General features: G+C 43.5%; 2 protein-coding genes across 8 annotated transcripts in view; one reads left to right on the forward strand and one right to left on the reverse strand.

Annotated features, from left to right (window-relative positions):
• THOP1 (thimet oligopeptidase 1) overlaps positions 1 to 12,114 on the reverse strand; it is a 28,547-nt gene extending 16,433 nt beyond the window's left edge. Inside the window, exons 1-4 of one of the 2 annotated variants that reach the window (XM_083183131.1) lie at positions 11,821 to 12,114; positions 11,276 to 11,476; positions 6,915 to 7,063; positions 3,334 to 3,441 (exon numbers count right to left, since the gene is read on the reverse strand). In XM_083183131.1, the coding sequence (XP_083039257.1) occupies positions 3,334 to 3,441; positions 6,915 to 7,063; positions 11,276 to 11,476; positions 11,821 to 11,833 (471 nt within the window). In that variant the 5' untranslated portion in view covers positions 11,834 to 12,114. Of the gene's footprint in view, positions 1 to 3,333; positions 3,442 to 6,914; positions 7,064 to 11,275; positions 11,477 to 11,662; positions 11,800 to 11,820 lie in introns of those variants that run through there. The other variant, XM_083183123.1, reaches the window with a different exon arrangement.
• Positions 11,775 to 24,097, forward strand: part of SGTA (small glutamine rich tetratricopeptide repeat co-chaperone alpha) — a 32,485-nt gene continuing 20,162 nt past the window's right edge. The window contains exons 1-8 of one of the 6 annotated variants that reach the window (XM_083183152.1): positions 11,775 to 11,921; positions 13,647 to 13,782; positions 18,699 to 18,802; positions 20,303 to 20,381; positions 21,008 to 21,107; positions 21,354 to 21,458; positions 21,547 to 21,685; positions 21,767 to 21,829. In XM_083183152.1, the coding sequence (XP_083039278.1) occupies positions 13,683 to 13,782; positions 18,699 to 18,802; positions 20,303 to 20,381; positions 21,008 to 21,107; positions 21,354 to 21,458; positions 21,547 to 21,685; positions 21,767 to 21,829 (690 nt within the window). In that variant the 5' untranslated portion in view covers positions 11,775 to 11,921; positions 13,647 to 13,682. The other 5 variants (XM_083183178.1, XM_083183168.1, XM_083183143.1 and 2 more) reach the window with 5 other exon arrangements.

Consider the following 24,097-nt stretch of genomic DNA (forward strand, 5'->3'; position numbering starts at 1 on the left):
AGGTAAAAAAAGATTCATCAGAGGTAAAAAAATGTCATCTTAAAAGTGAGCAGCTGATTATAAGAACCATTTAAGTTCAAAGTCTTTATTAAGACCATGGGGGATTAATGTTTTCAATTTAAAAATCCACTCCATTTCTTTTTTGGCCAACATGGTGTCACAGTCCCTATGTTTCCATGTGGATTTGATGTTTTCTATCCCTATAAAATCCTTAATATGTCTACTTGAACATTGATGTGTGCTGCTAAAATGTTCTGACAAAGAGTGAATTTGTACTCCGTTTTTTATATTCCGCAGATGCTCTGCCATTCTAGTTTTCAGAGCTCTGCTAGTCCGACCTATGTAGATCAAGCCACATGTACATTCAATGAGGTAAATGACATTTGGGGTGTGGCAGGTTATGAACTGGGAAATTTTGTACTTCTTATTTTTCACTTCAAAAGAATCCCTTTTTGATTGTTTTGATTTGACAGCTTTGCACATTGCACATACTCCGCACCTGTGGAACCCCTGTGTGCGAATGCGGGAAGTGTCTGTTCCTGGTAGAGCGCTCTGGACTAGTTTCTTTTGGAGATTGTCCGATCTGCGATAAATAAATTTTGGTTGGGAGGGGAGAAGACCGACCAAAATGGGATCCTTCTTCAAAAGAGGCCAATGCCTCTTTTGAAGAAGGATCCCATTTTGGTCGGTCTTCTCCCCTCCCAACCAAAATTTATTTATCGCAGATCGGACAATCTCCAAAAGAAACTAGTCCAGAGCGCTCTACCAGGAACAGACACTTCCCGCATTCGCACACAGGGGTTCCACAGGTGCGGAGTATGTGCAATGTGCAAAGCTGTCAAATCAAAACAATCAAAAAGGGATTCTTTTGAAGTGAAAAATAAGAAGTACAAAATTTCCCAGTTCATAACCTGCCACACCCCAAATGTCATTTACCTCATTGAATGTACATGTGGCTTGATCTACATAGGTCGGACTAGCAGAGCTCTGAAAACTAGAATGGCAGAGCATCTGCGGAATATAAAAAACGGAGTACAAATTCACTCTTTGTCAGAACATTTTAGCAGCACACATCAATGTTCAAGTAGACATATTAAGGATTTTATAGGGATAGAAAACATCAAATCCACATGGAAACATAGGGACTGTGACACCATGTTGGCCAAAAAAGAAATGGAGTGGATTTTTAAATTGAAAACATTAATCCCCCATGGTCTTAATAAAGACTTTGAACTTAAATGGTTCTTATAATCAGCTGCTCACTTTTAAGATGAAATTTTTTTACCTCTGATGAATCTTTTTTTACCTTTGATGAATTTTTTACCTCTGATGATTTGTTTTACCTCTGATGAATCGTTTAACCTCGGATGAATTTGTGACCTCCCATGAATTTTTTATCTCCCATGAATTTTACCTTCTATGAATTTTTTGCCTTCTACTAATTTCTATTTTTCCACTTTCACAGATGGATCTTATGAAATCTCATTTAATTAATTTTTTAATGGAATTTTTATGAATTTTCATTGTATCAATATCGGTTTCTTAATGATGTCCTTTGTTTTATCCTGAGGTACCATTTATTCCTGACTCCATTGCGGTGACCACACTAAAGATGGCTACCGTCTCTATGAACTCTACTACTGTTACCACATCAAAGATGGTCACCGCTGAATAATGAATAAACCCGATTCCAAGATGGCGCCTGATGATTCCCACACTATTTGAATTCTTCCCTTATCCAAAATGGCCACAGATGCAGTGAATGAATCTCCGTAATGAAGAAACTTAGCGTCCACCGCAGGAGTCTGACGCCGCCCCCTCACCAGGACGACTACTAACATTACTCGATACCTCCCCCCGAAAGGACGGAACTCCAACCTCCGGCGGAAATAGCCGCGATCGCGTCAGTCACCCACTTCCGGGAATATAACCGGAAGTGGCGCTGATAACAGACGGACATGTCAAATCCGGGGAGGGTGTTTAGAGACACACCCACTCCCCGCCCTCACCATTTCCCGCCTTTTTCTTCATAAATAGGAAAATGTCATAGCAATCCACAGCCTTGAAAAAGAGTCTTCTAGACTTGAAACGCGTTGGCCTAACCAGGATTGCAGCTTATCACGGAGGACCATCTGCCCAGCTTAAGCTTGTGGAGCCGACAGGGTGAGCCCTCTTTGTTTTGGACCCCCTGTCAACCTACCATCCTGGCTCCACTCCCCCAGCTGGGTGAGAAGGATTTTAATATTGCATTTACCTTTTGACGTTTGTATTTGTGCCCAGCCTTTGTCCAGTCTCAAGTCAGTGGAGCCTACAGGGTGTACCCTAGGAGCACTCTGTAAACACCATCCGTGGCTCCACCTCTTTAGCTGGGTGTCGTAATAAAATAATCTTTGGATCAACCCATTCCACCTCATTGGAAGATTTTTTCACACTCAGTGCGCCAAAGGTCACTTCCAACTACCCTCCTACTCCAGTCCTTTTGGTGCCTTTGGGAAGACACCAGGAAGTTTTTTGACCCAGGCAGCAAGAGGGTGCGCAGGAAACACAAGATCACCATTCCTTGTAAATCGTCCATGGTTTTTTCACTGTTTGTTGACCCGACGTGCCGACAGGCGGTATTTCATGCCCTACAATCAACTAGGACAGGGCTGGGCAATTGCGGCCCTCCAGATGTTGAGGAACTACACATCCCAGGATGCTTTGCATTAGTTTTGCTATGTGGCCATGCTGAAACTGATGCAAGGCATCCTGGGATGTGTAGTTCCTCAACATCTGGAGGGCCGCAATTGCCCAGCCCTGAACTAGGACGTGGTGGGAGAATAAAATAGTGTGCCGAGCGCAGCGAAGCACTGTGCCCGAAGCATAGTGAGAGATGCGAGGGGCTGATATTCACTTCCAACTGTGTCCATGTCGACTGTGTTGACATTCGGGTAAAAAAAACCTGAAAAAAACCATGTCGACCTCGCAACCTGTCGACACAAAGTCATGTTGACTGTTTCACATGTACATTCTATATGTTGGTATTTTGACCATGTCTGGATTTTAAATGTCGGGATTTTGACCGTCGGGATTTCATACCGAATCCCACATATGAACATAAACACAAAAGCCCTTAGAAGAGACTATACTGCATGGAAGAAACAGATGAAAGGAGGGAAACAAGTATCACAGGCAGAGAGAATACATTAGGTAATATGATGATTAGTTTACAAGAGACTGAAAAAAAGGCAGTGGCGCCCTTAACAACCAACCAGCTTGAATTTTTTAAACTTTAATAGAGTGTAACTGGCCAGTGCTTATAAATGTCCCACACAGAACAGATATAAACCTTACCTCTTGTATCTCAGCAGAAAGGTTTAAGCCATTCCTTTGACCCCACTTAAGCAATCTTTCCAAGAGCCTCTTTGCCTCTGGTTTCATAGAATCGGGAGGAAGGACTTTCTGTAACAGTCAATATAATATCCGACTTAGTGCTAATGACAAATTAACACCAACACAAGAAGATTTACACATAGAATTTATGAAGTCATTTATACAGCGCACACATTCTGACTCATTCACATGTTTAGAGATTGGAATCTATATCACCTACCATATGTATACCCATGCATACCCAGGGAGAACGTACGATTCTTGGTTAGAATGAAACCCAAAACATCAGTGCTGTGAGGCAGTATTGCTAGGCACTATCGCACCCATGCTGCCCACACTATCTGTTATTTTATTCATTTTTAGATCCCTTGTAATTCATGTACATTGTTTACGATATAATGTTTAACCTACATTATATTCTCATGTGCCAGGAAAACAGATATCCACTTCTATTCATAGTACACACCCCAGTATTAAGTGCCATTATCCACATCTGATGTACTATGGGGGTAATTCAGACCTCATCGCTCGGCTGCGAATGTGCAACAGCCAGCAAACAGGTACACGCCGCCCCACTATAGTGAAAACCCGCCTTGCGAATTCAGGTGTACGGCTAGTTAAGAATCTGCAGCCATGCGATCATTTATGAATCAGCCCCTATATCTAGGCAGACATCTCTGCAATCCATTGTCGTATTGTAAGTAGTGAAGATGGCACCGCATCACCATTATCAACTTTGAATGAGGCTGGATAGTAGGTGCAGAGAGATGGGTCATTCCATATCAGAAATCAAAACAAAATTAAAATGTTCACATACAATTTCAAGGGTGTGTGTGACGCAGTTGCCCGGCATACACTGTAACATCTGACCGCATGAGATAATGTCTTGGATAACATAAAATGTTAATGCATTGCCACAAGCAACTTCAGCGTATAAGCAGTGCGGTTAACATTTTTTTTATCTCTTGGCCCGTAAACATCGCATTCGCAAGATCTCGCAAACATCACCAGAAGACCCATAGCGGCCGCCTGCTAACATGCCCCCAAAAAATGATAAGCAGCAAAATTGCACTACTTGGTTTTTTTTTTTAATACATCTGCTTTCATATTTGCTGAGACTCCCAAGTATCAGATACCGCTGGTTATAGCACATTTGATACTTCCTACCTCTTCTTAGATCCCACCCGCTGACCGGTGTGCAGCTACACAGCAAGGTGCAACCCACACAGAAAGCAAAGTGTTCTATAGTAGCTTTGCTATGGGCACCGGCCTTTGCTTCCCACATGCATCAGTATGCCTTGGGTGCCCATGACCAATCAATGGCATGCATGAAGACAGTCCCAACCCCTCTGTCTCACCAAACATTTAGGGAACCTCGCATTTTCTAACTAGCTTTTCAGTACTTGGATACAGCTAGAATTCTAGAAGTAATGGGCCCCATACATCAGCAATCACAATTAATGGATTTCCAGATCCAGAGATTTTTTTGGCCAGATAAATGGATTCTACAATCTATCTGACTTGCCCACACATTACAGATTTATTTCAGTGATCGGCAGATTTTTCCATCTAAAGATTGCATCTTCATATCTGGAAATTGCCCAATCGATTGTCATTTCAGCTGTTCATAATGTAAATAGAAAAAGAGGAATTGGGAATGCCCACACATATAAAAAGATCTGCAGATAATACCAGATTATTAAGCATGTTTAAAAATCTGATTAAGCAATCGATTGGCGATCCCTATTAATTTTTGATTGGGATTGCCAAAAGGGGGAGCCCACACATCTAAAATTAATTGTGGCAATCATCTCCAGATCTCAGGATTGTCACAATTAATTGCTGATGTATGGGGCCCATTAGAGTGGTTAGAATGGGTAGTATTGAGGCAGGATAGGTGAGCAAGGACACACACCAGGAGAGAACCATTGGCTGAAATATCGGTTTACGAAGGCAGAATACACAGCTGTGCAGTATTAGTCTACAGCTGAGAGACTGAATACAACCTTTTAATGGACAGATTTATAAATTGAATATACAAAATTTTACACTTTCCCAGAAGCCTTAACTATTTTAATCCCACAATTATGCTAATAAAGAATTCAGCCTTATAGATGAACTAATAAAAAAAAGTTATTCAGAGTGTTTTGAACAAAATGTTATTTTTAGGATATTAGAACTACTGAAGCTACATACAGCAACTAATAACATTCACTCACCCACACATTTAGATTTGCAAACTATATAGCCAATTGCAAGCTATTCTTCTCCACTATCAGTCATGTCTTACCTGGGAGGAACCCTGCCTCAGGCATGTATACTGTCCATGTCTTTTTACCAGTTTTACCTATGATCTCATTGGTATTGCCCCACCCTACATCACCTGCGGGTAATAGGACTCACGGCAACACCCACTAATTACCACTCATTTTAGAGCTCTGTAGTAAATTAACCATTTAACAATACCCTTAAATTGTTTAGTGAACTTTCAATGACAATGAAGGACTGTATATCCTTTAAACTGGGAACACACTTAAACCCTATAGACACTAGGTCAGACCTGGCCAACCTCTGGCTCTCAAACTGTTGTGAAACTACAAGTCCCAACATGCCTTGCCACAGTTTTGCTATAAGGAGATGCTTAAACTGTGGCAAGGCACATTGTGAAGTGTAGTTTCACAACATGTGTAGAGCCACAGGTTGTCCATGCCTGCACTAGGTGATATAATGAGCAATATAACTCATTTTGGCACTTCTGTAATGGCGGACAATGTGCAGTCATGTACAGATGAGGGAGTGCATCGTTAACCCACACCACCATCTGTCCCCACAGCAGGGAACCTAGTGTGCACAGGGCATTAGTGAACCCCGGCATCACCAATATTGTCAACTACATTGTGGTGCTATGGGAGAACGATATAGCGCAAACACACTGACCGTTACTTTTCACAGTGACATCAAACACCCCCCCCCCCCCCCCCCCACTCCGTACATACAGTCTTTGGCAAAATGGTCTTGTTAGATTGAGCTGCATGTACAGAAGAAAAGGTGGGATGGGGTTGCGCACATTTATACGATATAGTGGGTACACACTAAGCAATTTGCACTATATATCGTTAACAATATTGTTTATAACCTTAACTATCACTCAGTATGTACCCAGCTTTAAGCAGAAAATGAAATGGTCACTTTTAACTTTTTAATAACTAGTTTGAATTGCGCACACAGTAGTCATTCACTTTAGCCCTTGCCCCCAGTGGTGCTTTAATCTATGTTCACATGGACACACATGTAGGTTTTTTTTTCCCCCATTTATTTATTTAGTTAGAAGCCATTTAATCTACCAGTATGTTTATGGAGTGTGGAGCAGAGCCATGCAAACATGGAGAGTACATAAAATCTCCAAACAGAAAGTGCCTCGGTCAGGAATTAACCACATCGCTGTGAAAAAGTAATGCTATTCACTACTTCAACTATCCGGAGACAGGTGAAATGCAAATAACTGATTCATGGATATACACCACCATGGATCTGATTCTAACCTGCAAGTGTTCAAGTCTTCTATACACATCTTCCCGCATACTTTTCTCTACATCAAACTCGGACAAAATCTTATCAGCCTCTGTACTTGCTGTACGGACATCCTTATTGGAAGACACGTGCTGAGGGAAATCCAGCATGTTCCTCTGAACTAGAACAGTAAACAGAGTTGTATTTTATAGGTGAAGTAAGGACACAGTGCAAAACCAGGACAGCAATTGTACACATGACAAAAATAGAGAATAGGAGCCATTACGCTATGGATCCCACATTAATCCTTTTAGCAGTGATAGAATGCTGGAAATTTCCCGTAGTTACAATAGTGTTCAATGAGCAGCCAATGGTCTATACAAATGCTGAGCTTATGGTTCTCTTATTAGAACACTTTTAGGAGTATGGAGGGGGCAAAAATACAAACAAAATTAAAAAAAAATTATATATACACACACACACCATTTTCAGCATAACAACAGTAGAATAAGGAATAATGTGTAATGGACATGAACACATCACAGTAAATATTTAACCATGGCACATGAAATACTACAATATACAGCTCTTCACAGTGCGATAAATACTATTTTACAGATCTATGCCATTTCAGTTTAATTCAAATGTATTTCACCTCCATTAAAGAGGTAATTTGCATAGTCGGTACTTGTTTCCTAGCACGGCCACAATCGCGGGCATCGGGTGTCATTTTTAGTGGTCTGCGACGTGACCAACGCAATGCCCCCGATTTTCCCATTGAAAAAAGTCAATATCGCGTCGGTCGCGTCGTATGCGGCTAAAAAAGGCTTAAATGGTCCAGACGCGATGCCCTCCATTTCCCCATAGGGAACAATGTTAAATGCCTCAATTTACTCGCGATGCCCCCGATTTCCCATAGGAATCAATGTTAAATGGCTCAATTGACCCAAATCATCATAGGGAACAATGGTAAATGGGCCAGAAAACCCAAAAAACACCCCTGAACAGTGAAATGTCCCCCCAAAAGTAGTTGACGCCACCCCATGATCAACGCGAACCCGAAGCGTGGCGAGCGCAGCGGTACGCGTCCTCCGACCTTTTCATACCCCCACTATCCACGTCGGTGTGGAGTTGAGAATAGAATAGTGTGGCGAGCGCAGCGAGCCCGAAGCGTGGCTAGCCCCGCGAGGGGACGCGGATACCTTCACAGGTAAACGCGTCCCTTCGCGGGCTTCACAGGTATCCGCTGCGCTCGCCACGGGCTCGGTGGCTCGCTGCGCTCGCCACACTATTCTATTCTCAGCTCCACGCCGACGAGGATAGTGGGGGTATGAAAAGGTCGGAGGACGCGTACCGCTGCGCTTGCCACGCTTCGGGTTCGCGTTGATCGTGGGGTGGCGTAAACTACTTTTGGGGGGACATTTCACTGTTCAGCTGTGTTTTTTGGGTTTCTGGCCCATTTACCAGTGTTCCCTATGATGATTTGGGTAAATTGAGCCATTTAACATTGATTCCTATGGGAAATCGGAGGCATCGCTGGTAAATTGATGCATTTAACATTGTTCCCTATGGGGAAATCGCGGGCATTTTTCCTCACGATGTCCACGATCATGATCGTTGTGGCCATGCTAGGAAACAAGTACCGCATAGTCTTTAAGGAAACATTAACCATTATTCAATAAATGGAGCCCACATTAAAACTTTCCAGTAATAGAGATGGTTTTAGGATTACGTTTATCACAAGCTATACAATTGTGAATGGTCTCCAGACTTTATTTCCACCAAATGCAGCACATACAGGACCTCAGTCATAGTTAGATGTAAAAGTAAGCAGTACTTTCGGTGGGTATATTGTGAATGCAATGTGCGCCTATTACGTTCTTATTGCAGTTATTTGCCTACAGCAGTGGTGTCAAACTCATGGCCCTCCAGCTGTTGTGGAACTACACATCCCAGCATGCCCTGGAACAGGCTTTATATAATGGATTGCGAAAACTGTAGCAGGGCCTGCTGGGACATGTAGTGCCACAACAGCTGGAGGGCCATGGGTTTTACACCACTGGCCTACAGCCTCTTGAGATGCAGGCAGAACTCCATCTAGTCGGGCACTTCAGTACCCAAAATGCAGCAAAATCACTAGTTTGCATGGGTTTAGTTGATTGAAAGAGTTTGTCTATAAAACGCTCATACTGTTGAATATAGCTTCAATTAGAAAAAACAATTTGCGTTAGATGTAACAGGGGTGAGCAACTTTTCTATAAAATGTGACCTTGGAGAAATGCACAAAAAAAGTTAAGAAACCATCTGGGACCCCAAAAATGTATATCTGAGTTAGCAAGACCATACAGCAGGTGGTTTATGAACATAAGGAAAAGCCTGGTTCCTTTTTAAAAGGTGACATTGATTATTTTTGCACCTTTTTTAATCAATGAAAAATTATAACAGCAAAGTATTTTTCATCAAATTAACGTCTTTCCAGCAATTTGGAGTATAGAAATATACATGCATTGTAATTTCAGTTTTTATAAGACAAGTTTTGTAAAATGTTGGAACACATTTTTACCTTCAAATTGAAAAACCCCTCCACGTACCTATCCCTCCTCATTTAACCCATTAATGAGTTTTCTAGAGAAATTAACCTGAAAACTGATATGGCTAAATATACTATTTGAATAGCTTCAAGTGCATGATTATTTATTAGGTGGAGTGTACCAGGGGTTCTGCACTGTCTGACATTTGTATCATTGTCCTTGACCTCTACTGGCTATCCGTTGGGTCTTTAGCTTGGTCACATGAGCTACCTGCTAAGCATCATGGTCTTATGGGTTTCTTTGGGGGAATATTCAAATTGCCAAGGAAAAAAAATGGGGCTAAAACAAAAAAATTGACTATTTCAATGCCTGTATATTCAACTGCGGTCGTTTTGGCATGTGCTTTTTCATTCAGTTTTTTGGCAAAAAAGGCACAGGTGAAAAGTGAATAAAAACCAGGTGAAATGCCAGTAATTTCACCTGATCTACATGTTTTTCCCCATGCAACTTAGGCGAAAAATCAGCACTTTTTAATTGTATAGGTCTAATCAAAATTCCACCTAAAAAAAAAAAGGTGGAAAAATCTGCACTCTATCTTCTATTTGTACAGTTTTGTTGTGTGATACAGTGTTTGCCCTAAGTATTTTGCCTTTGTTTATGTACAGTCAAAAAAAAAAAAAAAAATACTAAAACTTGTTTACAAAAAAAACTATATATATATATATATATATATATATATATATATATATATATATATATATATATATATATATATATAAACATACTGTAATTGTTTATTCATACCATTTCACCTGCTGGGAGTGCGCACAAAGAAATGCAAATGTAATTCACAGTGCAAGTTTGATTCCTTCGGCTTGCAGGACCTAACTTGCAATTTATTAACCCCCAAATATGCAAAAAAGACATGTACAGATATTTCCTCATTTATTGCTACTTTGTACAGTGGTGTTTTAAAAGTGGTGCTACGATATGTATGCCGCTCATTGTACCATGCTCAAATCACACCCACCAGTGGTCTCGTGTAGCCAACGGGTAGGGGGAGTTTGTGCATACACACAATGCATACCACCACACTGTGTAATGTAATATTGAAACTACACAATATAAACATTTCTGGATGAATCAAATAACAGCAAGAACAAAGATAGGAGTTATAGTTATAGTGCCCATACATCAACAGGGGGGGCAATACTCAGCCGACCTGTTGGAAGCACCGATCCGTTGGAGGATTGGAGAAATGAAGGATGTTAAAAATGTCTGTATTTGAGGACTAAAGCAGCCCACACACGGCCCGATGCCGGGCTGTGCGTTCCTTGCTTTGAGGTGCGCGCTCCCGCGGCACCTCATCGCACAGTACAAAATGTGCTTGCACATACTTTTTGTACTTAGTTCTCATCACATTGCATGCACAACGCATGCACATGCAATGCCATGTAATGTGATCTGTGCTATTTAAGCCCACAACGCACGCCCGTATCGGGCCGTGTATGGGCAGCTTAAAGCAGCCCATACACGTCCCAATGCGGGCGTGTGTTGTGGGCTGCAATAGCAGGGATCACATTGCATTGCATGTGCATGCAATGCGATGCAATTTGATGAAACCTAAGTACAAAAAGTATGTGCAAGCACATACTTTTTGTACTGTGCGATGAGGTGCGCGGGAGCGCCCACCTCAAAGCACACATCGGCTCAGCACGCTTAGCAGCGTGTATGGGCAGCTTAGAATTTAAGGCAGCAAATACTGTATGTTCCTATTAAGTTATTTTCTTCTTGGAAACAAGTAACAATGATATGTGGGAATCAATAAAAAATATGAATTCATAAGAATGATACAAGCTTACCGGTATACTCTACTTCCACATCAGCCAATGCTTTTAGTGTGTTGGTGTAGGTGACACAGTCTAGGTCCAAGCATCCCACCAAGTCATACACTGCCTTGGTCTTCTCAATCAACTCAGGTGTCATTAACCGGATTTGTTCTGGAGTCAAATCCCATCGGAGACGGTTTTCTTCGTTTTTGAGCTGCTGCTCCATGGTATGTCCTGTGGGAGGATAAAGGGAATGTTATAAAGTATGGGGGGTAAGAAACAGATAGAGATCAGAGGGCAGGAAGGAGGAGCAGCTGCATATGTTACGTTATAGTAATGTAAGATGCGGAGTACAGCCTGCATGCACCGGCTGTTGCACTGCACATTACAATATAGAGCATGGGGCGAAAGGAGCGTTACCGTGAGAGTTGCAGGGAGGTGGCAGTGGCACTGATGATGTGAGGACACAGTGACAGGGGAGCATCACACAGGGATAGAACTATTCCAGGCAGCTTCTCCCCACCCACAGGACAGCCCACATCACATTACACACGTGCACTACTATGCGCGGCGCCTACCTGTGGGTGCCATGTGCACGGGATCCTGTACTACTGCTGCTGCTGCCGGTACCGGGACGCGCAGTGCAGTGTGGGTGCTGGGAGGAGGAGACAGGTGTCATGTGAGTTGGGACTCGGAGGGAGGAGCGGAGGGATCAGCGCTGTCATGGTAGATGCCAAATCCTAGTGGGCTGTCATATGTCTTTGTTTCAAAAACTATGTATGTATGTATATATATATATGATATGTATGTTATGTATGTGGCGCTGTGAGCAAGCAAAGCATGGCAGCGGTGTGTAGGACATGTTATAGCCGGCAGTAGCACCCGGACATCTTATCGGCTGGGACACGTCACCTCCGGCGCCGTCCCCAGGAGCAGCGCTGAGCAGCTGATGATTCCGCTTCCGGCTGCCAGTGAGAGAGCGGTCGCATGTGCGCAGTGTCCGGTGAGCGGGGCCGCCGCTGGGAACACGGGTGGTGGTAGTGGGGGATTCGCGTGCTGTGCGAGTTGGAGCCCATCACTTGCCGCTCACAGCGGGAGCGACGCTCGTGTTGGGGTCCCGGAGGGGCACCTACCTGCCGGACACCCCGCTCTTCCTGACACCGGTGACCCCTTTCCTCATGTACAGGGTAGGCAGGGTGACCCGGGGCGCGTCCCTCACGTCCAGTACGTGTTCTGTGCGGGTGTACCCCTTGTTCTGACCCTAGGTGTGTACCGCATGAGTTTTGTGACCCCGTTAGGAGAGTACATAAGGTCGGGTTGCGGAAAGTATGTCGGTGAGAACATGGTGCAGCTTACGTAAAATCGCTCATAACCTAAGGAGAGTTTTAACTACCATCATTACATTGTTGTGTTGCTAGGGTCTTAGCGCTAAATGTGTGTCCATCCTTTTTTTTCACATTTGCATTGGTATGTCAGTCATGCACCTGGGTGGCACACAGCTGTGTAGGATATGGCTGTATGTTGCTGCTGTACACACTGCTGCACTGTTTCCCATCTGCTAGCAGAGCAGGTTTGCTCCAGTGATGCATCCCCCTTTCCTATGTAAGAAACAGCGGTAAGCTTGGCACACATATGTTTGCCCCTCTACCAGTGACACCATCTGTAGATGGTGATAGCAATATATTCCCCTTTGCCAGCAGTGGGGACCTAGCAGCAGCCTTTCTGTTTTCAGCTAAGTCTCCCAGACATTAGCGGGTTCCCACTGGGTGACCGTGTCATGTGCACACTAGCCATTCTGCACTAGACAGCAGCCAATCGCTGGCAGTGGTAGGCTGTCCGCAATAGAGCGGAGAGTTAAGTAATTTTAAATACCATGGCATATTTGTTTAACTATGGTGCTGGTAATAAGGATAGTTATTAATAGATGCCTTAGTATCACCACTTTAATTCATGTTGGGTCGGTGCAAGAGATCAGTATGGAAAAAGGCACCCCATGGACATGCACCCCACTCAGAATGTGGTGTAACTCTGGCTACGTGTCCATGACATTTCCATACAACTGTTTTTTTCGTGCACCCACCTAGTTGATGCTCAGAAGCTCCTATTTCACGTTGCCTGAGTTGCGTCCTTCCCAGAATCCCCCAAATTTACACAAAGTGTTTATTTTTACACAGTTTGCCAAAATTTGCTTATTGCAGCAGCTTACGGAACTGCTCCTGACACAGAATCAGGCCCTCCATGTCCACGTTTTTGTAAATAATGACTGCAATGTATAGAGGGGTTTTGGAAGAAAGTGACTGGTGCGTGTGGTAGGTGTATGCTTGAGTCAGGTTGTGGAGCTGGTGCGTTCCTCAACTGTTTGCAGAGAGTGACTTGTGACAAACGTCTTTTATGTGTTTTGCAGAAACTGCTCTTGTGACTTTAGGCATTTACATATATAATGGCAGAAAAGAAGCGTTTGGCTTATTCTATAATCCAGTATTTACAAGACCAGCTACACAATGGTGGACTTTCCTCTGATGCCCAAGAGAGTCTTGAAGGTATGCTATAGTATACATTTTGGTGTGCAAATTGCTTAATGAGATCAGTGATTTAAACCTTTTCCCTTAAGCCAGTGGTTCCCAAACTTTTTCAGTCAGAGGCATCCTTTGGGTCTCCATGACTTTTTCAAGGCACCCATGTCACCTGGACCCTTCAAAAAAATGCTTTTTGTCAAGGTCCTGCACCAAAAGCCAGATTCAGACCTGCAGCAGGTAAATGCCGCCCTGCTGAGCTCAATCCCCCACCCCCGCCACAGTGCACGGCTGTGCGCACAGGGGGAAAATCACTCACAAATGAATGATTTCCCCCCTCTCCGCAAGCACTGAGTAATTCTACAGGGGCATTATGTGTGTAAGGAGACCCCACTGTCCCTTGTACCCGGCAGCCCAGTGGGAGGGGAGAGGCTGCTCCCAGCATGAGAGGCCGGGGATGGTGATCTGGCAGGTGGCCAGATTATTGCAGGTAGTAGCTGGCCTTCAGTCTTGGCCTGGTGCAGTCACAAGGGCTGAGGGCAGGTCCCAGCTTCCAGCCCCGGCCTACCGATCAGCCTCCTGCCCCAGAGCACACAGCGTCAAGCTGCAGCATAGCACGTGAGTGTAATTCCTGATACCGGACCTCCAATGTGCTGTAAGCCCCCTCTGAGTCCTCATCCCTCCTCCTCTCCCCTTGCCTCCACCTGCCTCTGCTCCCAATGCCCCCTCCCTGCGCACCGCTCACTCCCTGCTAGCACTGTGGATACTGCCTCTGTGTGCACTGGCCAGGGCACCCCTGTTACAGTGCTGCGGAACCCCAGGGAGCCGCAGCGCACAGTTTGGAAACACCTGCCTTAAGTCCTTCATAAAATTCCTATCTTGTCATTTGTGGTTGGTTCTTTTATAAATTGTGTTTTCTGTATATGACAACATGATAATGTATTTGTGTACTCTAGTATACAATATTTTGGAAGCTAATGTTTTATGAGGCACGATGATATACCTTTCTTTGGTGTCGATTCAATACGGTGCACAGTGAAATACACCGGGAGAGAGCTTCTTCAGCTATTCTTATCAGTGTGCCACAAACTTGGGGTGCGAGCAGAAATCCGACATAATTAGGGTGGCAATGCTGTTTTAAGTCCTAGCGCAGCACAAAAACTTTGCCGCAGGCACTCAAGTCTGAAAATGCTGGTACTCACAACTAAACATCTGTGTGTACCGACATTCTCCAATTTAGCAGTGCACTAATTAGAATAGCTTCGGGAGCTCGCTTCCGGCTCTGTTTACTGTGCACCGTATTGAATCAACACCAATGTGTCCATCCTGTTTTCCATTTCAATTACTGTATTGATTTTAGTTTTCCAATCCCTTGCAGTAGTTCTCGGCCTGAGTTATCACTCTCTGCTGTGGTGCTTTTAGCACAATGTGGTCTATATTTCAGCACTGATATGCAGGCAAGACATGTGCTAGAAGCACCACAGCAGAGAGCAACACCTCAGACATGGAAGAGGGGAACTGCACAGGTTTGTGGAAGATGCAGGGTGCTAGAATGAACACTAGATTTGCAGGTATTCATTTTGAAAATCAATAACCAAAGTTAAAAAACATCCTATCTCCAACCTCCCCTTCGACGCAGCTAGTATCTCACCTATTTATATGATGTTAGTAGCCGGGAACTTAGACAAAAATGCAAAGCATAGTCTTCTTTCTTCTGCTGGGCTCATCAACTTCAGTCTCTTCCATTTTATGCAGCTTTCCATTTTGGTGACCAGCAGGTCTGTGGCCTCATCTGACTCTTATTGGTTGGGTGCTTTTGGGAGTTTTCTAAAGTTGCAACTGATAACTGAGCACCTTCTAAATCGTTCTTGCTCCTCAGCTGTTATTGGTGGTTTAGGGGCCTCTGTAGGTGGCTTTTATTGAAGTCAGATTGTGGTAAGGATGGTGGCTCGGGCCTGCATGGGGGTGAGGTCTCGGACTTTCACTGTGATCCAGTCGACCAGCTGGAAGAGTGGATGGTGTCGTATGTTGCCATTGACTCCGAATCATCTGGTGGGACCTTTCTGGAAGAGCTGTTCAGTCATATCTTTTCACAACAGTGCCAAGTTTTATGAAGTATTGATGGTTAATCAAGTCATCCGGTAATCATTTGGGTCATTATGACACCAAATAAAAACCAGCTGGCACTGTACTACTTGCCAGCCTGCACCTCAGGGGCAATGTAGCCATGAGTTCCAGCGAAGCCAGTTGCCTTTCAGTATCCAAGCCTGGCAGTGATTATATTGGCAGCTGGGCAAGTGGCATCTCCTGGGCGATGGCACCTCAGACAAGCACTTGGGGCACAGTGGTTGAAAACTGCAGATTTATTGGCTTTAACTTTAAAAAGTTTAGCATCTTATTTGAACAATCACACCAATAAACTAAAAAGCTTTTATAAATATTGTTGAAAAGGGTTTGTAACCCAAATAAGGGATCCGTTCAGCATACATCCCATCTACCGCCAGGGGCTGGTGCTGGAAACCCGACAACATTGTGGATGCCCACGCTGCATGCCTAACCATAAGTTTTTGGGGAGCGCTTGTGTCAGCCCTGGGAAGGTAGGGGAATTAGGGTTAGCATGTGGGGTGGCAGTTAGGCTTGGGTTGTTCTGGTTCTTCCCCAAAAGGTTGAGCATGCAATAGATCAACACATTCAAAAGGTCAACATGAAAAAGGTAGGCTTGTTTAATTTTCACAAAAAGTGTTCTGCTAATTGGGGGGGCCACGGCGACAGTTGTCAACAATGTTGAATAAAAAACCTCATGTTGACCATTTCACTGTCTATCTAATATTCCACATCCCATTTAGGTGCGGGTTAGGGTCAAGCTTGGGTGGGGTGGTTGTTTGGAGTGGAGGCAGGTTAAGTATACTTATCTGACCCCTGTTCTGCTTGTACATGTACACTTACAGTCCGATCCAGGATCGCTCGCAGTGATCCGAATTTGACCCCTGCCCCAATGGTGAACGACTTTGCCGGAACACACACTTGCTGGGCCACTTACTGTGGGGAGGGCAAACGAGGGTGAAAACGGAGCTCGCCCAGCATTTCATGGCCATCCCCATGAAAACGCTGGGCATTCCCATGGGTGCATGGACGGGCCAATGCCTGCCGGGGCGGTCGGCTGATGTCACAGGAAGTCAGCCTCCCACCCTGTCTTCGTCTGATCGCTCGTAAAGAAGTCAGTTTTCACTGACCTTTTTTTGCAAAAGCAGGAGAAATCATCGATGGTCGGTGACTATCAAATTATTTCTCCTGCTAGCGGAGGCATGCAAGGTGATGTGTTTTCGTTACTGATCCCCTCGCGTGGTACTGAGAGGAAGCAGCAGGGGGTGCGTGGGCTCGACAAACCCCGGGTGCCAGGGCGCCACGGCGAGCAGATTTTCCTGTCTGGTGACAACATTCTATGAGAGATGTGGCTTGGCGCCTGCTCAGGAAATGGGAGGCAGCGTTAGTGTGTCCCAGCTCCTGCCTAAACCACATAGCCACGGATAGTCACACGGAGATGCAGGGATCTCCTCTATGTGCGGCTCCTTCCGCTCTCCTGCATCCTCTTCTGGCCGGCTAACTTCAATCCGCTCCCTTGCTGCCGATATCAGCATGATCCCCCCCCCCCCCCTCACAGAATATCTCGGAGATCCGGACCCCCTCCGTGCCTACCCCCGGAAAGCTGAGATGCGTTCAGCTTTGTCCTCAGTAGCAGGAAGCAGCAGCGCAGCGCAGCTCCAGCCCAGCCTTCCTCCGGCAGCTGTGTTCCTACTAAATGTAAGTCACAGTTACTGTCTGCGGTGGCCCGCTATTTGAAACCTGCTCCCCTGCCCTATAGTAGCAGGAAGCAGCAGCGCGGCTCCAGCCACCCTTCTGCTGTTTTCTTGCCCATTGTCCCCAGCAGTTGGTGAGAAGTCACCTGCTAAATGTAAGTGCGGCGGCAAGCTATATAAAATCCGCTCCCCTGCCTTATAGCTCTATACCTCCTGCCCTTGTCTACACCCCTCAGTGCGGCAGTTTGCTAGGGAACCCTGCACCTCATGCACCATGGTAACCCCATAGCAACAAACATTTACCCCTGGAAGAGCATGTTAATCCCTGGCAGACCATGGTAACCCCATATTGGCAGAGCATATTAACCCCATATTGGCAATGAGCATGTTAACCCCTGGCATCAAACATGAAACTCATAGCACCGATCATGTAGGTAAGCGGAACTTATGTGGCATAATATGTAATTAAGGCACAATGTTTGGTATAGTGTGTAATTGACATTATGGCGTGGTATATGTAATGGGCATTATGGCATGAGTACATTTTTGGGGCACGCCTTCGGCGCTCTGTCCCGATTTATTGGTTTGTCTGGCTCCTACATTTTAAAGGAACACTACTTAGCGAACGCTAATGAATCGCCCTTTTAAGAAAAACTGATTAAGCATTTCTTTATAATTTTGCTTATGAAGCGTCATACAAAATTCTTCTAGGAACAAATAAACTATGCTCGAAAATATCATTGAATGTGATTGCTTTGGGTACTGTATCTTTTATTGCATTTATTTGTGCAAAAGATTTGTGGAACTCTCATCAGGTTTCAAAAAAAGAAGTTTCCCAGAGGTAAGCAATACTGTAATGCAATAAGCTTTAGTTTGTTTATCTGTGAGGGTTAATGCTCATAGGGGGATGCAAATAGAGATGGAGACACGTTTTCACTCAAGACTCAAAAGTAACTGGTATAGTTACTAGTACTTCAGTTTCTGTTCTTACAGTGGCTGTTTCTTATTACCGATAAATTTCCGATTTAATGAATCCTGTTTCTTTTATTCACTTTTTTTTCTACAATTTAGAATATAATCTACACTTAATTGTCAATTAGTAATGTTGATATAACTTGTAATACATTTTTAATCTGTTCCCCACAGTGGCAATTCAGTGTCTGGAAACCGCATTTGATGTTTCAACAGAAGATCAAAGCTTGGCCGTGTCTGAAACACTTCCAGAGTTATTTGCTGCAGCTACATTAAAGGTAGATATGGTGTTTTTACAATATTATCTAGATCTACAATATGTTTTCATGCAGTTTAAACGTTTAAGCTAATACAGGAGACATTTTGTATTACAGAAATTATAATCTATTTAAATTACTGTACAGTTAGGTTCAGCTATAAATTAGGTTTGTCCTCTCTACGTGCCTGAAGGAAATATACAAGTAGACTATTTGGAGGCATAGGTTATGCAGATTCTGAACATACGGTACAATGCCTACGTCTCCCGCAGTTATGTCAAATTGGTTCCCACCTTCTCCTGCTTTCTTTGCTCCAGACGTACGGTCTAAGGCAGTGGTTACCAACCCTGGTCCTCAAGTACCCCCAACAGAGCACGTTTTCCAGGTCACCCAGCAGGTGCACAGATTATTCAGGCACATTTTAAAAGATCCACAGGTGGAGCTAATTATGTCACTTGTGATTCTGTGTGGAGACCTGGAAAACATGCACTGTTGGGGGTACTTGAGGACCAGGGTTGGGAACCACTGGTCTAAGGCCTAGCATGCACAGCTGCACCCTCTTTGCTTTGGTTGGTTCTTATGCCGTGTTCACACTGCATAATACCCAGCATTTTAATGCCGGGGCCTCCACCGATGGCCCCCCATTCTCACTGCTAAGGCAAATATTGCCTGGTGAAGCAGTTCTACCCGGTAATTTGCCTTTTAACACTTTTTTTTTTTTTTTTCAGTGTGAACGGGTCAACCCGTGTCTGCATACCCGGGTCTCAAATCCTGGTAAAAAACAGGGTTGGAGACCTGGGAATTTCAACACGGGTTGACCCTTTCACACTGAAAAAAAACCAGTGTGAAAAGACAAAAAAAAACAGGTCGACACGCTAGACCCGGGAGTGTAGGCCGCTAAGGGTTTCCTCTAAGCGCTGTGTAAATCTTCCCAATGTGGACCCGGGAGTTTGCCTAGCAGTGAGAACAGGGTATTAGTCATTTGTCCCTCCTAGGTTAGGACTGAGTTTCGGGCATTGCATCATCTGCACACTTACTGCTTTAAGGGTTTTATTTTGTTACTTGCTTTTTTTTCTCCTTTATCGACTTTAGTGGGACGTGACCAGCCCAAGCTGGATTCACTTCTTGTGAATTTGTGTACATTTGTATTTAAAGGTTGCAGGTTAACTTGGAGAACAAGTTAATGGTAGTGAGTTTTTAAAGTACAGCTCTGTTTCATGGGTCATGTGGATAAAAATATGCTTTCCTATTTAACAATAGTTCCCTTGTGGTGTCTGCAAGGTTACCTGACTACCCTGCCACACGTCTGGTTGACAATGCAGTATATGTGTTTATTAGAGAGTTTATGCTTTAGCTTACTGTTAAGGATAATGCCCACATAGGTTATTGTCAAAAGATGATAGTTGCACAGATGTGAATGGACATTGCCACTACAGCAGGTGCAAAAAGAATACTTACATTTAAATTGTTCTATTTAAATGCTCAGATAAACCTGACACTGGTTATGGTGTGATATTTTAGGATTCACCACCAGTTACTACGGATCTTGAATCTCCATCAGAAGAGGATACAGCAGAAGCTGAAAGGCTTAAAACAGAAGGTAAAATGTGAGCTTTATATTGCAGTTACTAGTGTATAAAACATTTTGCATTACTCTTCTGGACTGTAAATGCCAGTGGAAGGCTCATTAAAGGGAGCAATGTAATATTTTTACTGACCCCTAAGGGGTTAGCAGCCAGAATTGTAATCCTGAACCGGTTCTGTATTATTCTATATTCTCCTTAAATAGAACTGGTCCTTTACTCAAGAGGTCTGCTCATTGATTTCAATGGATGTTGTACCATAAATATTCACGGAGCTCTGAAGGTGTCACCCACTACTTTGAAGAGCTTAAGATGCAACACAGGAATACATAAAATAAGTAGTATTATGGGTGCACTAAGAACTATAAATATACATAAAACTTAAAGGTTTATTGATACAGTAATAATTAGTTTTATGTATATTTATGGTCCTTAGCGCACTCGTAATATTACTTTTTCTTTTCCCCAACTTAAGGGGCGTATAGCGATAAAACTGCTTCTTATGACACTGTTTTACCTGCTAACTTACACCAATGAAATATGCATAGCTAATTATTATGTTATCACCCTTGATAAGTAGGTTACTTTTCAGTCTTACATGTTTTCCCATGGGAGGCGTAATGATAGACCAATGTTTGTTTAGGCAATGAACAAATGAAGTTAGAGAACTTTGAGAGTGCCGTCTCCTACTACACCCAAGCATTGGAGCTGAACCCAAGAAATGCAGTTTATTTCTGTAACAGGTATGTGCTAACAACTGTGGAAACAAAATAAGTGTGAAAATGTTTTTATATCTGCTGAAGAGCATAGCTTTTATGTTAGTAAATATTTAAGTCCACATAGAAATCAAACTTTCCTAAAAGATTGCAGCTTGTTTTTGTGCTATATTAGTGCAAATACCAATCTGATTTTTCTTTCTCTATATAAATACACTATGACAGCTTAAACTGTGCAACGTTGCTAATGTGTCACATTTTTGTATTGCTTAGGGCGGCAGCTTACAGTAAGTTGGGAAACTATGCCGGTGCTGTGCGAGACTGTGAAGAGGCTATTTCCATTGACCCTACTTACAGCAAAGCTTTTGGTAGAATGGGGTAAGAGCTGTAAAGTAACCAGTAGATCTTTATTCTGTGCATCTAGGTTACGGACACTTCCCTTTTGTTCTCCCTAATGTTGTTTCAGTTTGGCTCTGTCAAGTTTGAATAAGCATTCTGAAGCTGTGGGCTTTTATCAAAGAGCCTTGGAGTTGGATCCAGACAATGATACCTATAAATCAAACCTTAAGATTGCAGAACAGAAAATGAAAGAGATGCCCAGTCCGGTGCGTTTCGCTCTTTGATTTAGTGTAAAAGGGCTCAATCCCGCATGAGGAAAATATAATGTTATGTTTTGCATTTTACAGATGGCTGCTCCTGGAGGCTTTGATTTAGCAGGACTGCTCAACAATCCTGGCTTTATGAACATGGTAAGTGGGCTGTTATGGCTTTGCTTACTTTATCATAATCTTGTCTCGCATTGCTTGAAGAGCTTACACACACGTTTGGTATGAAAGATCTTCGAGCTTTAACTTCAGGTGGACACATTAAATCTGTTTGTAATCAAATATTAACATACTAGTTAACAGAAGAAAAAAACTAGTTAACAGCACTTCAAAATGATCGAACAACATAACTGCCAGCACTGGCGCCAAAGAATGGCTGAATGGAGCAGCACTTGAGTTTGTGCATTAGGCACCATCTTGTGGCTGTCGGCACGCAAAACACTTGCATTACACTCACCGAGGTGAGGAGCAGCAGTAGCCTATTATATAGGATACTGATAATGTGTGTATAACTGTGCTGTTAATAAGATATATATATAGCAGAGACTGTTCGTGCATGCCACATAGGGAACATAACAGAGATACATTTCTATGGTAAGTGCATCTCTCACTCATTTACTAAATGCCGGTAAGCACCACCTGAAGACTTAACTTAATTGTAATCCTTTGAGTGCCAACATCTCTGTGAGAGATATTCAAAATATCTGCTAAACCTGCCGTCGCTCACGTTTGTAATATAAATTCAAATAAATATGTTGTGCAAAAAAAATATTTTCCTCTACAATCCCCATGGCAGGGATTGCTCCGGAGCTGCTGGGGTGAGTAAGGGGAGACGGCAGCAGCATGTCCGGCGTGGTCACTGTGGGCGTTGGTGTTCTTGTAGCCGCTTCCGCAGTAGACTTTCGCCGAAAGTGAAGGACACGCACACTCGGCCTACGTCCCAGGAGCAGGCTGCGTGCGTTCCAGATAACGGAAGTATCTGTATTTAAGTGCCTGGCTGGTTTAACAGGTGCTACTCTGATCCTGTGCTGCCGAGAGTATGGAGGAAGCATTTCCTAAGCAGAGTGTACCGCTGCCCAGGTAAGTCCTCTTTGAGGACTGTTATAATATACATTTTTTTGCTGGTTTATAGATGGTAGTTCTTTTTTTCTTGTTGTAGTCTGCCTTCAGCACCCAAAAAAGAAAGCATGTAAGAAAAAGAACGCCAAAAGTTGTCCAGCTTGTGATAAGTCGTTTGTTGGAGAGGAGGTTTTGTGCCAGGATTGCCTTAAGAAAGGAGAGTCAGGCTCTAGTGTGTCATCTCACATTACTGAATTGATGAGCTGGATAAAAAAGAACTTTGTCACCAAAGATGAGTTTCTGAGTACTAAAAGGTCCAGGTCACAGACCAGTTTGGATAGAAAGGAAGAATGTGGATCAGTTGAAGTTTGTTCTGATAAGGAAGGCTCTGGTGTTTCTAGTGCCGACTCAGGTGAAGTTCTGGATGATGAGCATTTGTTTAATCTAGAACTGGTGGAGATGGTTTAAAAAAAAAAAAAAAAACCTCTACAAGACTCTGAATTACAGGCAGCCGGTAAAACAGAGTTTGATGCCTTATTTGAGGATAGATCAAAGAAAGACAGATGTTTTCCTGTACATAAAGTAGTCAAGGACATATTAACAAAAGAATGGCTTAATGTGGATAAGAGAGTGGGATCATTCAAAAGAGTTGACAAAATTGTTTTCCCATTGAGGATGAGGACTTTTTAAAATGTTGTAGCATCCCAAAGATTGATGTGGCAGTTTCTGAGGTTACTGCACTGACAACTATACTGTTAGAGGATGGAGCGTCGTTAAGACGCAATGGAAAAAAAATGGAAAACGCCTTGAAGAGATTACATATTTCTACCTCACTTTCAATGAAGTCAGGATTGGCCATAGCCTCTCTTTCTATAGCGCTTAGAATCTGGTGCGCCTCACTGCAAGAAGATATGCAAAATAGAACTTTGCGTGAACAGAACAGTAAGAATCTGACCCAGGTCCAGCTAGTTGTGGACTATATTTGCAAAGCTTCCTTAGATTTGCTTGACTTTTCAGCTAAATCACTAACATCAGGTGTTCTAGCCAGAAGGGCCCTATGGTTGAAGTCATGGGCGGCTGATTTCCATTCCAAGAACAAACTGGCCACGCTCCCATATGAAAGTGCCTTTTTTGGGGGGGGGAGCAAACTGGATCAGATGATTCAGAGAATGTCAGGAGGCAAGTCCGTGAGGTTGCCACAGGACAGAAAGGGAAGGTTTCCTGCATATTCTGCCAGACAGTTATTCAGACAAGCCAGATTCTATAGGCCTGGTAGGCCATTTCGTGAGAGATACGCTTCAGGTACAACCAGGGCGTTTTTTTGCCAATCTGACAAAGAGAGGTGAAAATTCC

The sequence above is a fragment of the Crinia signifera genome, chromosome 1 (assembly GCF_055691185.1).
Source record: "Crinia signifera chromosome 1, ASM5569118v1, whole genome shotgun sequence".
Lineage (NCBI taxonomy): Eukaryota > Metazoa > Chordata > Amphibia > Anura > Myobatrachidae > Crinia > Crinia signifera.